The 16,030-nt window shown below is 37.8% G+C and overlaps 1 protein-coding gene across 2 annotated transcripts; it reads left to right on the forward strand.

Annotated features, from left to right (window-relative positions):
• The first annotated feature begins 1,842 nt into the window (after positions 1-1,842).
• LOC308686331 (uncharacterized protein) lies at positions 1,843-15,415 on the forward strand. 2 transcript variants are annotated; one of them, XM_081394731.1, is made up of 10 exons: positions 1,843-1,941; positions 2,643-2,758; positions 3,545-3,610; positions 3,722-3,802; positions 5,082-5,135; positions 5,902-5,967; positions 6,079-6,159; positions 8,427-8,480; positions 9,793-9,891; positions 13,267-15,415. In XM_081394731.1, the coding sequence occupies exons 2-9, from the start codon at positions 2,723-2,725 to the stop codon at positions 9,805-9,807; spliced, it is 453 nt and encodes a 150-aa protein (XP_081250857.1). In that variant the 5' UTR covers positions 1,843-1,941; positions 2,643-2,722; the 3' UTR covers positions 9,808-9,891; positions 13,267-15,415. The 2 variants fall into 2 exon arrangements, with proteins under 2 accessions (XP_081250857.1, XP_081250858.1); XM_081394732.1 differs by lacking the exon at positions 1,843-1,941 and having other exon boundaries at positions 2,585-2,758; positions 13,267-13,895.
• Positions 15,416-16,030: the final 615 nt, after the last annotated feature.

Here is a 16,030-nt window from a genome sequence, read left to right on the forward strand (position 1 = left end):
GTGTTTACACTGCCTCTGGCGGTCAGTATGAAACAGAACCACAACGTTAAACCTAAACCTATGGCTTATTTATAGTTGTCTATTCCTAATCTACGATAGGAGAAAATAATTTAAATAAATGACCAAATTAATACATTTTAAAGATTGCAACACTATTATTGTGCTGTCTTGTAGCACTAAAATTGTTTGCATGTGCCTTACTAGCCTATTTCTTTTAGGAAATTATGTACATAATTATACATTATGTAGTATTCTTGATGATTCACTATTAAGAATTCTTGAATGAAGAACACATGAAAGAACGTTCGAGGAAAGCTGTAAATTACCACGCTCTACGTCTATACGGGTATTCAAGTAACGATCTGAAAACATTGGCTTGTTTATTTATAGAATCATACATGGTCTCTGACTCCAGGCTGGACGTCAATAATGATGATGATTTTTCAAAGCTTGCAAATGAGCTGGACTCAGAGAGAATATCAAAGACAAACAAACAAAGAGAGGAATCTCAATTTCAAGTTTTTGCACAAAGGATTAATGTGTCCTTATTGTCACAAGGACATATAGCTGCCAATCCTGCATCTGAAGGACATTTACTCAGACAACAAAGCACTGGAATGCAAACACAGTTACAGAGAGACATGTGCACCTGTACACACCCTGAGCATGCAGACTCAAATCACATTTGTCTGTGTTCTCAAAATGACGTGTCAGTTCTAAGGTTTGCATTGATATTTGATTGATTAATTATTTGCAATAAATTAGTCGGCATATGTTGTACTTGATTTGATGTGTGTCTGTCTCATGCAGAGTGTGTCAGGTAGAACAGAAGTTAAGCATTTAATTTAAACACGTCACTTCTATAATGTGACCTATTTCCAAGTGACACAAAATATTCATTGGTAAATAATATATACGGAAGCCCTGAAACGTAACGTTAAAAAAAAAAATCCGTCAAAATTTTTTTTATTAAAGTCAAAACATTTCGAGAATAAAGTCGAAACATAGAGAATAAAGTCGAAACATTTCGAGAATAAAGTCGAAATATTTCGAGAATAAAGTCGAAATATTTCGAGAATAAAGTCGAAATATTTCGAGAATTAAGTCGAAACATTACCAGAATACAGTCTTCTGTAGAAGTTGTGTGTGTGTGTGTATTCATAACGGCGCGCGTCCACTGGTGCATAGGGCGTTTCCAATTCTGAATTGTGTGTGTGTGTGTGTGTGTGTGTGTGTGTGTGTTTGTTTTTGTGGTTTACGAGGACTTTTGACCTGAATACGCACCAGCACTATGGGGACATTTGGGTTTATGAGGACAGAGGCCATGTCCTCATAAATCCGACAGCGTAGATGTCATTTACTACGTTCCAGACGCTCCCTCTCAAAGTTTGGCGCCATGTCCTTACATACCACAAAACCCTGAAATTTTACCATACACAGTGTATCCCTGATTTCGAGAGTGCGCCCCTGTAGCCAGGTCCTGGTATTACACCCGCGTCATCAAAAATTTGCATCTTTCACACAAGTGTATTATTTGGGGCCTGTGATTGGTCAGATCGATACCGCTAGGCGGGAAATCGCGAAAACAAGATGGCGCCAATGGGCGGAGCTTCAATCAGCTTTAGTGATTGGTCAGATCGGTACCGGTAGGCGGGAGATCGCGAAAACAAGATGGCGCCAGTGGGCGGAGCTTCAATCAGCTTTAAAATGTGTAGCAACTAATGCAAAATACTAATTATTTAAGTATTTTTGCCTGTAATTTATTAATTGTGCATTAAATATATGATAAATAAATAAATAAAATCCCGTTTATATTATGATAAGTACAACGTAATCAGAGGTGTAGTCATTCGTCGTCACGTCATTTCCTGTTTGGACTGGACAAACTCTGCACCTGAGAAGACATCTGTGGACCTGATGAAGGCAACTGTTATCCAAAAGGTAAGTTATAATGTTGTTTAATTGCTTCTCTAATAGCACGTGGGTCCGGTTGGCTTGTTTGTGCATGTTCTGTATGCTCTTCGCTGCTCGTTTTACAGTTAGAAAGCAGCTAGCGCGTGATGCTAACCGTGCTAGCGGACCTATAAGTTAGTGATTCTGTTTACAGACTGACATGAGGGAATCAGCGATGCTTGTCATTTTAAACTCGTTTTCGATTGCACTATATTTGTAACTGCTACCTTTTCTGATCTCATAAAATAGTCTAGCCATCATAATAACGCGTTGGCATGACTAACGTTTCAGTATGTGAAGGGGAGGCTATTTCACCCAGTACAGTATCCTGATATGCTACTGTTAATATTACTACAGTTATGCTTGCTTTAAACACATTAAGACACAAATATGTGCTCTTATTACTCCTGACTATAATAAAATATAGGCTACTCTGAATATTATTAGAACTCTGTTTGATTCAGTCTTATTAATACTGTCACTATTATTGCCTATAATATTAATTGTGAATGAAATCTATGAATGAATAGTTATTATCAATTAACATATTCCTTAAATATCATATAATAAAGTATTAAAATAACTTGAATGCTGTTTACCATAATTGATCAATTTATTTAAAACAAGCTTTTTGAATAATATGTCAAATGAAATGCAATGGTCGTGAGAGTCTTTTTCTATGCGCGCAGACACATGGGATGATGGCTGAAGTGAGTCAGTGAAGGAGAAGATCAAGATCTGGAAGAGGACATGCCGTTTACAGACACAGATGAGCTCCAGGGCAGATTCAGCAATCATTATAAAGGTGAGTTCAGGGTTTCCATGCATAAGCAGTGCCATGCGACCAGTGCTCCTCAGAAACAGATTATTTGCCACAGTTATCAGTCCCTGAATTATGATTGTGTGTGTAAGAAGTGAGTCACGATCACTTACTGTACATCTAGCACAGGCACAATGTCTCGTATCACTCTCATACATACACACACTTGAACTCAGTGCCGTCCAAATGTATCTAGTTACCAGTGTCCCAGTAAATCTAGTGTCCTCATAGACCAGTATTCTGTCAAACTTACACAACACACTCAGTCAAAGTCAAACATCAGGAACATGCTCTTATGATGTCCTCATAAAACTGTGTCCTCATAGACCAGGATTCTGTCAAACTTACACAACACACTGAGATTCTTCTGTCAAGTCAAACATCAGTAACATGCTCTTATGATGTCCTCATAAAAGGGTGTCCTCATAAAACTGGTGTAAAGCTACACACAACCTGACACACTGTAATGAAAACACATGTAATGTGATGCATAAAAGCCGTGAACATTACCTTGTGGTAGCATTTAAATATTGAAATATTGATTTGAAAACTTTAACTTTGTAATCTTGTATATTATCTCAAATCAGTATTTCATGTGCAAATATTTATTGATAGGTAGCTGTGTATCAGGACCCTTATTATCCTGTCAGTTTATTTTGTATTAATTACTGACTGACTGTACATTATCCTTTATATATTCCATTTATAATGCTTTTTTTAAACTCTTAGGTGAAGTGTTTCTGTATGTAACGCTTAATTTCATATTTTCAGATGAGCCATAAGAGCCAGTGGTCATCAGGCAGTGATTGTGCTGCTCTGACTGTGGGTCTAGACAAGGTAAGTGAGAGTTGTGCTGGAAGAGAACGAGCAAACGAAGCAGAGACATCTGTGAGATCTAGTGTTCACACATTTACACCACTGTTTCATGTCTAATGTTATGTTTTGTAGACTCTCAGTGAGGTTGAACCCTCCACTCTCGAAATGAAGAGTCCGTCCCCGTCCCAGTCAGAAGCCAGAGATGTACAGAAGGTATTGTTTTTTTGGAAATTAAATTAGGGATACAGCGATATGAACATTTGGGCCGATAACTGATCATTCTTTATATTCGAAAGCCGATATCTGATATATTAGCCGATGAATCTAAATCCAAAATTTGATATACTTTGAAAGCCTGATTACAAAAACGAAACGCACATCATTTAAAGCCAATGTCCCAAACACTTCAACATAAATCAAACATAATAGTACAGTGGCCTAATGTAAGATTCCTTAACTTTTAAAATGAATTTTACATTCATATTTCCAACTTTCTTTATAAAAAAATGACAACACTTTACAAAAAGGTTTCATCTTGTTAGTATTAGTTAACATGTACTAACAATGAATGAACAATACTTCTACAGGATTTACTTAACGTTTATCTTAACGTTAATCTCAACATTTTCCAAGACATTTTAGGATCCAGTGTTGTATCTGTTAATTTAATGCACTGTGAACGAACATGAACTCACATATTTTATTAACTCACATTAACAAAAGTTTTTCAATATGAAAAGCAATTTCACCAGATGTCTTGAATAGCTCTATTTGGAAATAATTAATCATTCTAGAATGATAGGTGTGATTTTGTAGGGGTTTGCATCTGCATAGAAAATAATAAATTGCAAGCAGAGATAAAAAAAATGAACAAAGATGTGAAATAAACAATGCCTCATATATTCCAGGTAAGTCTAACAGCATTTAGGTACAGAACTTGAGTAATCAACTGTAAAATAACACGGCAGAGTCTTTACATAGCCTGACTTCACAGAGGCCTGTACTGCAATGTCACTACCACAGATGGGTATGAATGATAAAGCAATACATTGTGCAGCCCTACAAGTTAATGTTCATGACTTTAATGCATCACATTACATGCATGTTCATTACAGTGTGTCAAGTGTGTGTGTGTCTTACACCTGTTTTATGAGGACACCGTTTTATGAGGACATCATAAGAGCAATGTTCTGATGTTTGACTTGACTGGAGAATCTCAGTGTGTTGTGTAAGTTTGACAGAATCCTGGTCTATGAGGACACTAGATTTACCGGGACACACATATGGAATATTAGGATCGATACTGATAACCCATAATTCACAGCTCATTGTGGCTAATACCAATAGCGAAAACTATTTGTGCTTGTCAGATTAAATATAATCATTGAAGAAGTTGGTAAAAAATAGCAACCTCTGTTTGGCTTTCAATAAGTGATACTAAAATTATTATTTATTTGTCTTTTTTATATATTTTTACTACTTTTTTTTTCAGATGATAACTCTGAAGAATCAGATGAAACCTGAACAAGATACAGCAACTCTAAAGGTATCCAATAAGTTAATGTAATAACTCTGTTTCCTCAGAAACAGATTATTTGCCACAGTTATCAGTCACTGAATTATGATTGTGTGTGTAAGAAGTGAGTCACGATCACTTACTGTACATCTAGCACAGGCGCAATGTCTCGTATCACTCTCATACATACACACACTTGAACTCAGTGCCGTCCAAATGTATCTAGTTACCAGTGTCCCAGTAAATCTAGTGTCCTCATAGACCAGTATTCTGTCAAACTTACACAACACACTCAGTCAAAGTCAAACATCAGGAACATGCTCTTATGATGTCCTCATAAAACTGTGTCCTCATAGACCAGGATTCTGTCAAACTTACACAACACACTGAGATTCTTCTGTCAAGTCAAACATCAGTAACATGCTCTTATGATGTCCTCATAAAAGGGTGTCCTCATAAAACTGGTGTAAAGCTACACACAACCTGACACACTGTAATGAAAACACATGTAATGTGATGCATAAAAGCCGTGAACATTACCTTGTGGTAGCATTTAAATATTGATTTGAAAACTTTAACTATTTTGTAATCTTGTATATTATCTCAAATCAGTATTTCATGTGCAAATATTTATTGATAGGTAGCTGTGTATCAGGACCCTTATTATCCTGTCAGTTTATTTTGTATTAATTACTGACTGACTGTACATTATCCTTTATATATTCCATTTATAATGCTTTTTTTAAACTCTTAGGTGAAGTGTTTCTGTATGTAACGCTTAATTTCATATTTTCAGATGAGCCATAAGAGCCAGTGGTCATCAGGCAGTGATTGTGCTGCTCTGACTGTGGGTCTAGACAAGGTAAGTGAGAGTTGTGCTGGAAGAGAACGAGCAAACGAAGCAGAGACATCTGTGAGATCTAGTGTTCACACATTTACACCACTGTTTCATGTCTAATGTTATGTTTTGTAGACTCTCAGTGAGGTTGAACCCTCCACTCTCGAAATGAAGAGTCCGTCCCCGTCCCAGTCAGAGGCCAGAGATGTACAGAAGGTATTGTTTTGTTTTTTGTTTTTGGAAATCAAATTAGGGATACAGCGATATGAACATTTGGGCCGATAACTGATCATTCTTTATATTCGAAAGCCGATATCTGATATATTAGCCGATGAATCTAAATCCAAAATTTGATATACTTTGAAAGCCTGATTACAAAAACGAAACGCACATCATTTAAAGTCGGCATGAAATCAAATTTGACAAATCTTCTTTTTATATGTAATATTGTAGTGTTTATTATAAATGATTTATCTGTGCACTTCATTATTTTTTCAAAATTCATGTACCCTTATAATCTTTAATCAAATACATTACCCTTCCCTCCCCCCTTGAAAACGACCTCTCTTCTCTTTTGGTCATGTGCCATGGCGAAAGGGTGCGGCCAGAGCCCATGAGGGTGCGGCTATCGGTGTTTGTCTCGTTTCGCGGGAGGCTCATATAAATATGGTCTGATTCCTGCCTGAAAATTTAGCTGCTTGTCCTTGTTCTCGTCGCTGGGCTCCTCAATAAAAAATCCTTCATGTGAGGGTAACGGTGGGGGAGTCCGGTGGAGAGAAATCCTCCACAACTGAATGTAAACTGGCATTCAAATCTGCCTCCATTTTGTTTGCAACGCCCAACCTCCAACGATCCAATCAATTCCCGAAGGACGAAATCAAGCCCCGCCCTACATTTTTTTCTAATTTCAGAAGCAGTTTCACTCGGATATACATCACAACAAGGAAAAAATGACAATCTCAACTTCCATTTCATGCCGACTTTAAAGCCAATGTCCCAAACACTTCAACATAAATCAAACATATACAGTAGTGGCCTAGTTTGAACCAGTGTAAGGTTTCTTAGCTTCTAAAATAAATTTTACATTCATATTTCCAACTTTCTTTATAAAAAAATGGCAATACTTTATAAAAAGGTTTCATCTTGTTAGTATTAGTTAACATGAACTAACAATGAATGAACAATACTTCTACATGATTTACTTCATGTTTATCTTACTTAACGTTAATCTCAACATTTTCCAAGACATTTTAGGATCCAGTGTTGTATCTGTTAATTTAATGCACTGTGAACTAACATGAACTCACATATTTTATTAACTCACATTAACAAAAGTTTTTCTCTGTTAGTTCATGTTAGTTAATGCAATAACATATGTATTGTGAAGTTTTACCAAAACATCTATTGCCTTAATAATAATAATAATAATAATAAATCAAATGAAATTAAAATGTTATTAGACAACATTAAACTTAAAATGAAATGGCCTAAAGAGCTGAAGGAACACCCCTAAACCTGAGGCTTTGTTAGATGGTTTTAGCTCAACGGAACACAACCTATATATGATAAATTAGATATTTATACAAAATAAACACAATATTACAACTTATACTTGCACAAAATCATGCACAGATTAACTTGAGCTATTATTAATAGTAATCAACTATTACATAGTGAAACTCCTGTTGTGGATGCGCTCCTCCCAGGACAACACGCTGAAACACAGCAACTAAACCCAAAGAATTCACGACGTTTTTAATGCAATAGTTTGCTCATTATAGTGTTATGTATATATGACAGTCCCAATCATAATTAATGTTTTGCTGACCACCGGTGTGGCCTACAGTGAAGTGTTTACTGTAGCACTCATTAACTCAGCCAAATGCATCCTATATGAGATAAATCAGATATATAACAAAAATAAAAAATATTACAACTTACAATTCCACAAGCGAACTCTCCCTGTAACAATGCGCTGATTTCACAGATTTGTGATTCAAACATTTCAAAACCATCACGGTGAACAGCGCACATCTGAAGCTGAAGGAAGAAATCCACTATTTATTAGTGTTAATATAGCGGCCTAATTTTCTTATCGGATTGACAACGATAACATCAATGAGCATTTATTTTCATGCATCCCTGATTGGTTATGACCATATATTTATAGGGTTTTAACTTTATACTTGATTACAACTTATGTCACAGTGTTTTAAATCTTAAGTCACTATTCATCTCATTAATTTGATCAGTATTAATACTGAGTGGTTTGAAATGTCCCATCATACCTGAATTAGTTTGGTGTCATCAGCCTTCTTTTGCTCAAGTATATCATTGATAATGTAATGTTTTAATTTTATGTTTTATGACAGTGATCAGTCAGTGTTAATGGAGTCAAGTATCTGTGCTGCTTCATTTGGAGAATCTCTGAATCCTTTGTCTCTAATAGATGTTTATTTTTTCTTTCTTTGCCTTGCTTTCAGGTGAGCCCTGAGAAGGAACAATCATCATTGGAGGATCAAGACTGTGTTGAGATGGTAATAAAAAGAGCATTGCATCATTTTAGGAAATGCTAGTCTAGTAAGAACTTTTTCACATCATCTTTGGGGCTGTTTTACACCTGGTCATTTCATTGTCAAAACAATTCCATTTACACTTGGCCACATAAATGTGTCTTCACAAAACGGACATAAATCCGATCTTCAATTCCCGCGCTATATCAGATTTAACGGTGTTCACGTCATCGAAAGCTACCGCTATGAGCAGCATTTTTTGTATCATCAGCTAATTTTAAGATCAATAGGAGAGAGAGTAGCATCAGCACTGGTAAAATCATTTATTCTCACTACTTTTAATGAAGATGACTGTGTGTTGAGCATCTGCGACTTACTTTAATTTATTTTTAGTTTGTATTTTGTGCATCAGCATGCTGAAGAGATCCTCAGCTACTCATCTGCAGTGATGCGTGTTGCAGAAGCGCTGTCATATCTCACTATAACGTGTCACATAGCCTAAAATACGCTGTCACCTGTTTATTATTTGGCATTTTTGGGAGGAGTAAAATTCATAGTGTTACCATTAATTACCTTTACTCTAGTGACCGACCACAGTCTAATCTGTCCCTCCACAGTTTGAACCAAAAGAACCGAAAATATTTTTACGCCTCATAATAACATAAATTGTCTTTGTGTTTTGCGCAATTGCTTTGGTAAAGCATCTCTCAAACATACTAAAATCAAAAGCACAATATGGCTCAATGCCCTTATCAAATCGCAAAAGACGATAAGAAAGTAAGTCTGTAGTCTGTTGTGCTGCGTGTTTCAAACTGAAGAGCACACTTTGCTCGCTCGATCAGCTCATGATCTGGCTTTTTCCATGCCTCGTTTCACAGGGAATGAATGCAGTGAACTCCATCTCTGCATGTGCCATAAGTTTAACATGCATTTGGGAACGCAACCAGCACCAGTTACTCTCTATTTTCACATTCGCATTATATCCACATTTTTTGTAGTAATACAATTTTTCAATAAGATGCGTTTATAAACCTGTTTTCACTTAAACTGCAGGTTTCTGCCAGTATAACAGCTTAAGTGAAGAAATTAAGAAAGTATTATAACCTCTTATTGTAAAATAATATACTCATTATAAAATATTAATTTTTCATTGACAGTATTAGTATATCACTGTCTAGGCGATAATTCTAATAATAGTGATCTTAGTGAAGTATTATAGTTGTTATTAATATGATTATTATTATTAAACGGTGCCATTTGTCATGTTTCATAAATGACTTCTCAATACAGGTTAAACTGAAGATGTTCTTGTTTTAAATGTCTCTTTTTCTTTAAGATGAGATCAGTATGACGGACTCTGATGCCAGTGATCCTGATGAAAGCGGTTCTGAAGGTGATGTTCCTGCTGGAGCTGCAGGCGTCTCCAGTAATGTTGGTATGTGTCAACTAATGATGGGTACACACCAAAAGATTTTACATCTTATAAGATTTTCAAAATGTGATGGACCACAAACATGAGGACAAAAAATCCTAGATTTAACCGTTTTGCTCATATAGTGTGTGGTGTGCCATGATGTGAAAAGACCGTTAGGGTTGGGTATCGTTTAAATTTTAACGATTCCGATTCTGCTTATCGAATCCGGTTCTTAACGATTCTTGGTTTCGATTCCAATATTTATTGGAGAGAAAAAAGAGAGCAAATACTTTTTTCTACCTTTTATTCTTGTTACATTTAGGCTATTACCAGTAAAACTGTGACAATGCATCTTAATTTACAATATACTGTACATATATATATATATATATATATATATATATATATATATATAACACTTTAAGGAATTATAGACTCGACTCGTATTAATTGTCTGATGTATTTATTCATGATCTCTATTTTAAACAAAACTGGTTCTCATTTTATCCAGAATTATGCGGCTCTAGTTTGTCTTTCTTGCATGTGATACAATTCGCTGTATTTTCATCTTTTTTTGAAAAGCTTAACCAAACTTTCGAAAGTCTGCTGCGCTCCGCCATCGTAAATATAACGTACAGCGCATGTGCGGCAGGCAGGTCCTGGCAGATCAATACAACTGTAAACAAATGCTCACTGCCATTCACCTCGCGCATGTGAGCATCACCAAAGTAAGGAATCGATAAGCGGAATCGAAGTGTGCGCGACTTATCGAATCCCCGGTTTTTGGCATTTTGGAACCGGTTCTAGATACCCAACCCTAAAGACCATGCAACCAGAGTCTCGACTGTTAACACTCTAGAGACCTCAGAATAAGCATGGCGGACGATATGCAGGAAGCAATTGGGATGATAGTGTTTGGAAATGTTTTACACAACACGTTGTGTAAACATTTGCGCCACAAATCAACAAGCTGATCCTCCATCTCTGCTGTCCACATCAATTTCAGTTTGTGCTGCGCCATGACTGCGTTTCTTATGCTTCCGTCTTCCTTCATCTCGCTTTCTGATTGGATATGGTTTCCTTTCACGTGATAATCTCCAGAGCATGCGCGTGTTTGTCCTCGGGCTTCCCCCCACATTTCAGGATTTCTGATCGTAAATATTCCACATGTTGAATATTTGCGATTCGCGATCAGGTCGGCTCTGACGTTCTTCCGATCAGGTTCGGACACTCTAAACACACCTCACACCAAGGGAAAATCTGATAAGATAATCTATAACCATCAAGATAATCGGGACACAGCTAGGATTTTCAGAAGGGGGAAATCAGCCCAAAATCAGCCTGATTATCTTTTGGTGTGTACCCAGCATAACAAGTTTGTGTTTATGAACATGTTTATTATTATTTTAAACCAATATATATTGTAGTGCAATTTTACGTTAGTATTTTCACCAAAGAAAAATGGTTTTAAGCCAGTTATATTCACTGAACAAAATTATAGATCTAAGTTCTAAGACTTTTTCTATGTACCCAAAAGGCCTGTTTCTCTCAAATATTGTTCACAAATCTGTCTAAATCTGTGTTAGTGAGCACTTCTCCTTTGCCGAGTTAATCCATCCATCTCACAGGTGTGGCATATCAAGATACTGATTAGACAGCATGATTATTGCACAGGTGTGCCTTAGGCTGTCCACAATAAAAGGCCACTCTAAAATGTGCAGTTTTATCACACAGCACAATGCCACAGATGTTGCAAGTTTTGAGGGAGCGTGCAATTGGCATGCTGACAGCAGGAATGTCCACCTGCTGTTGCCCGTGAATTGAATGTTCATTTCTCTACCATAGCCGTCTCCAAAGGCTTTTCAGAGAATTTGGCAGTACATCCAACCGGCCTCACAACCGCAGACCGTGTGTAACCACACCAGCCCAGGACTTCCATATCCAGCATCTTCACCTCCAACACCGTTGAGGCCAGCCACCCGGACAGCTGCTGCAACAATCGGTTTGCATAACCAAAGAATTTCTGCACAAACTGTCAAAAACCGTCTCAGGGAAGCTCATCTGCATGCTCATCGTCCTCATCGGGGTCTCGACCTGCAGTTGGTCGTTGTAAACGACCTGCGTGGGCAAATGCTCACATTCGATGGCGTCTGGCACTTTGGAGAGGTGTTCTCTTCACGGATGAATACCGGTTTTCACTGTACAGGGCAGATGGTAGACAGCGTGTATGGCGTCATGTGGGTGAGCGGTTTGCTGATGTCAACGTTGGGAATCGAGTGGCCCATGGTGGGGTTATGGTATGTGCAGGCGTATGTTATAGACAACCAACGCAGGTGCATTTTATTGATGGCACTTTGAATGCACAGAGATACCGTGATGAGATCCTAAGGCCCATTGTTGTGCCATTCATCCACAACCATCACCTCATGTTGCAGCATGATAATGCACGGCCCTATTCTGCAAAGATCTGTACACAATTCCTGGAAGCTGAAAACATCCCAGTTCTTGCAGGGCCAGCATACTAACGGACATGTCACCCATTGAGCATGTTTGGGATGCTCTGAATCGGCGTATACGACAGCGTGTTCCAGGTCCTGCCAATATCCAACACAGCCATTGAAGAGGAGTGGACCAACATTCCACAGGCCACAATCAACAACCTGATCAACTCTATGCGAAGGAGATGTGTTGCACTGCGTGAGGCAAATGATGGTCACACCAGATAATGACTTGTTTCCAGACCCCCTGAGACCACACAAAACTGCACATTTTAGAGTGGCCTTTTATTGTGGACAGCCTAAGGCACACCTGTGCAATCATCATGCTGTCTAATCAGTATCTTGATATGCCACACCTGTGAGGTGGATGGATTATCTCGGCAAAGGAGAAGTGCTCACTAACACAGATTTAGACAGATTTGTGAACAATATTTGAGAGAAATAGGCCTTTTGTGTACATAGAAAAAGTCTTAGAACTTTTAGTTCAGCTCATGAAAAATGGGGGCAAAAACAAAAGCGTTTAGAATTGTTCATAGTGTATGTATATATATATCATACTATAGTGTGCCAGTAGATAATATCAAATTACATTTCTAAACATTCCTTTTGCCATTAATTGTAAAAATCAGTTATCAATAATCAGATATTATTATAAATAACAATTTTTCTAGAACAAAATGAATGGAATCAGTACCAAACCAATAAGTTTATCATGTTCATGTTGGTCAAAAACTTTGAAAAGGAGATGTTTAACACAACATTCCATCTCCAGAATAATGTTTTGAATGTCATTTGAAATGTAATTTTTAGAGATCAGATGTATAACCAGTTTTAAGTTCTAGATGCAGGTTTGAGTTACATCTGAGTTTCTGATCTGTCTATAACTGATTTCCTACAGGTGTTCAGAAGATGCCTATCGAGAAACCACTGAAGTTCCTCAAGGTACCTGAGGTTTAAATCTGAATATGACTACCATTGTAAGTACATGAGCTCTCATATAGTTAGAGTTTACTAAAGCATGTATTCTTCTGTACAGAGAATGAACATGAGGCAGGAATTGAAAACCTTGTGGAAAGGACAAAAAGTGTGCTGGTCAAATGCTGAAGTTACAACTGTAATTGAACATTTTAAGGCACATACACTCACCTAAAGGATTATTAGGAACACCATAGTAATACTGTGTTTGACCCCCTTTCGCCTTCAGAACTGCCTTAATTCTACGTGGCATTGATTCAACAAGGTGCTGAAAGCATTCTTTAGAAATGTTGGCCCATATTGATAGGATAGCATTTTGCAGTTGATGGAGATTTGTGGGATGCACATCCAGGGCACGAAGCTCCCGTTCCACCACATCCCAAAGATGCTCTATTGGGTTGAGATCTGGTGACTGTGGGGGCCATTTTAGTACAGTGAACTCATTGTCATGTTCAAGAAACCAATTTAAAATGATTCGAGCTTTGTGACATGGTGCATTATCCTGCTGGAAGTAGCCATCAGAGGATGGGTACATGGTGGTCATAAAGGGATGGACATGGTCAGAAACAATGCTCAGGTAGGCCGTGGCATTTAAACGATGCCCAGTTGGCACTAAGGGGCCTAAAGTGTGCCAAGAAAACACCACCCACACCATTACACCACCACCACCAGCCTGCACAGTGGTAACAAGGCATGATGGATCCATGTTCTCATTCTGTTTACGCCAAATTCTGACTCTACCATCTGAATGTCTGAACAGAAATCGAGACTCATCAGACCAGGCAACATTTTTCCAGTCTTCAACTGTCCAATTTTGGTGAGCTCGTGCAAATTGTAGCCTCTTTTTCCTATTTGTAGTGGAGATGAGTGGTACCCGGTGGGGTCTTCTGCTGTTGTAGCCCATCCGCCTCAAGGTTGTGCGTGTTCTGGCTTCACAAATGCTTTGCTGCATACTTCGGTTGTAACGAGTGGTTATTTCAGTCAAAGTTGCTCTTCTATCAGCTTGAATCAGTCGGCCCATTCTCCTCTGACCTCTAGCATCAACAAGGCATTTTCGCCCACGGGACTGCCGCATACTGGATGCTTTTCCCTTTTCACACCATTCTTTGTAAACCCTAGAAATGGTTGTGCGTGAAAATCCCAGTAACTGAGCAGATTGTGAAATACTCAGACCGGCCCGTCTAGCACCAACAACCATGCCACGCTCAAAATTGCTTAAATCACCTTTCTTTCCCATTCTGACATTCAGTTTGGAGTTCAGGAGATTGTCTTGACCAGGACCACACCCCTAAATGCATTGAAGCAGCTGCCATGTGATTGGTTGATTAGATAATTGCATTAATGAGAAATTGAACAGGTGTTCCTAATAATCCTTTAGGTGAGTGTATAACCAAAGGAAAACTGGCCACACTGACTGAATGCCAGCAGTGTAAGACCGCTGAGGATCCTTTCCGTGGGTTTTCAATTTCTGCCTCACTCTCATTCTCTGTACAGAATAATACATGCTTTAGTAATCTCTAAACACATGAGAGCTTTTGTACTTACAATGATAGTTGTATTCTAATGACACTATACTCTTCTAGAGCTGATGTACAGCCCAAACTAACTTTGTTGAATACTTTTCCTGTTATCTCTGTAATTCTGCTTTGAAACTTGACAATTCTGTTTACATTTTCTGGAAATAACAGAATTGTCTTTAGGTAAACCGTCCCTTGTAAGTCGGTTTCTCTACATGTTGCAGCATTTATTGCATGTTGAGTGAGTTCATTTTATACATTTCAAAGCCTGTTTAATGACGTCTTTAAATTGTGCCTGTTTCCGAGGGCTGTTTTGTCAATCTTTTCGAAGTTTTGAATGGTTCATCTGCTTGTCATTTTAATATGTCAAAACAGTAATGATACTGTATGCTTTCTGAAAGATCACACAGTTGTGCAAGTTTTATTGACCATGTTTTTAAGTTTGTGGATGTCACTTTCCCCTTAAAATGGTATGTGATGATTGTATTACATGGTAAAACTGAAAAAACTCAATGTTTATGATGATATTATTGAAGTCATAATTAAAGCACTTCTAAAACACCTCTGTCCCTGTAATGTTGCAAGTTGTTTTGTGTATTGTATTTGAGATCCGGTACTCTTAAATCACCTTAGTCTTGGTAATACACCGTGTTGTCAGGTTTGTGTTTGTGTGTGGGCATGTACCATTAAACACACTCGTCCTTATAATGTTGGATTATGCAGTTGTGTATTGTGTTTAAGATCCAGTCCTCTTAAATCACCTTAGTCTTGGTAATACACTGTGTTGTCAGGTTTGTGTGTGTGTGTGGTCATGTACCAGTAAAACACATTGGTCCCTGTAATCCACTGAAATGACATATTTAGTGTATTGTAAAAAGAGTGTCCTCATAATCAAGTCGGGCCCCAAAAATCACAATTATGTCATAGGCGGGAACATTTTAGGATGGGCGGGAATGTCCTTGTGTACCACCAAAATATCATATGGTAATATTTTCTGTTCTGTTGTGTGTATAGAACATTTGAAGTCAGATTTGTGATCTGCAGATTAAAACAAAATTTTTGATATTTGTATCATCACTGTAGGGCATTGGGAAAGGGGTGTCCCCATATACCACCACCAAACTTGTTTGGGCATCAGTGTCCTTCTATACCACAAAAACAAGTATGTGT

Source organism: Scardinius erythrophthalmus, assembly GCF_964197995.2.
Source record: "Scardinius erythrophthalmus genome assembly, contig: HAP1_SCAFFOLD_162, whole genome shotgun sequence".
NCBI lineage: Eukaryota > Metazoa > Chordata > Actinopteri > Cypriniformes > Leuciscidae > Scardinius > Scardinius erythrophthalmus.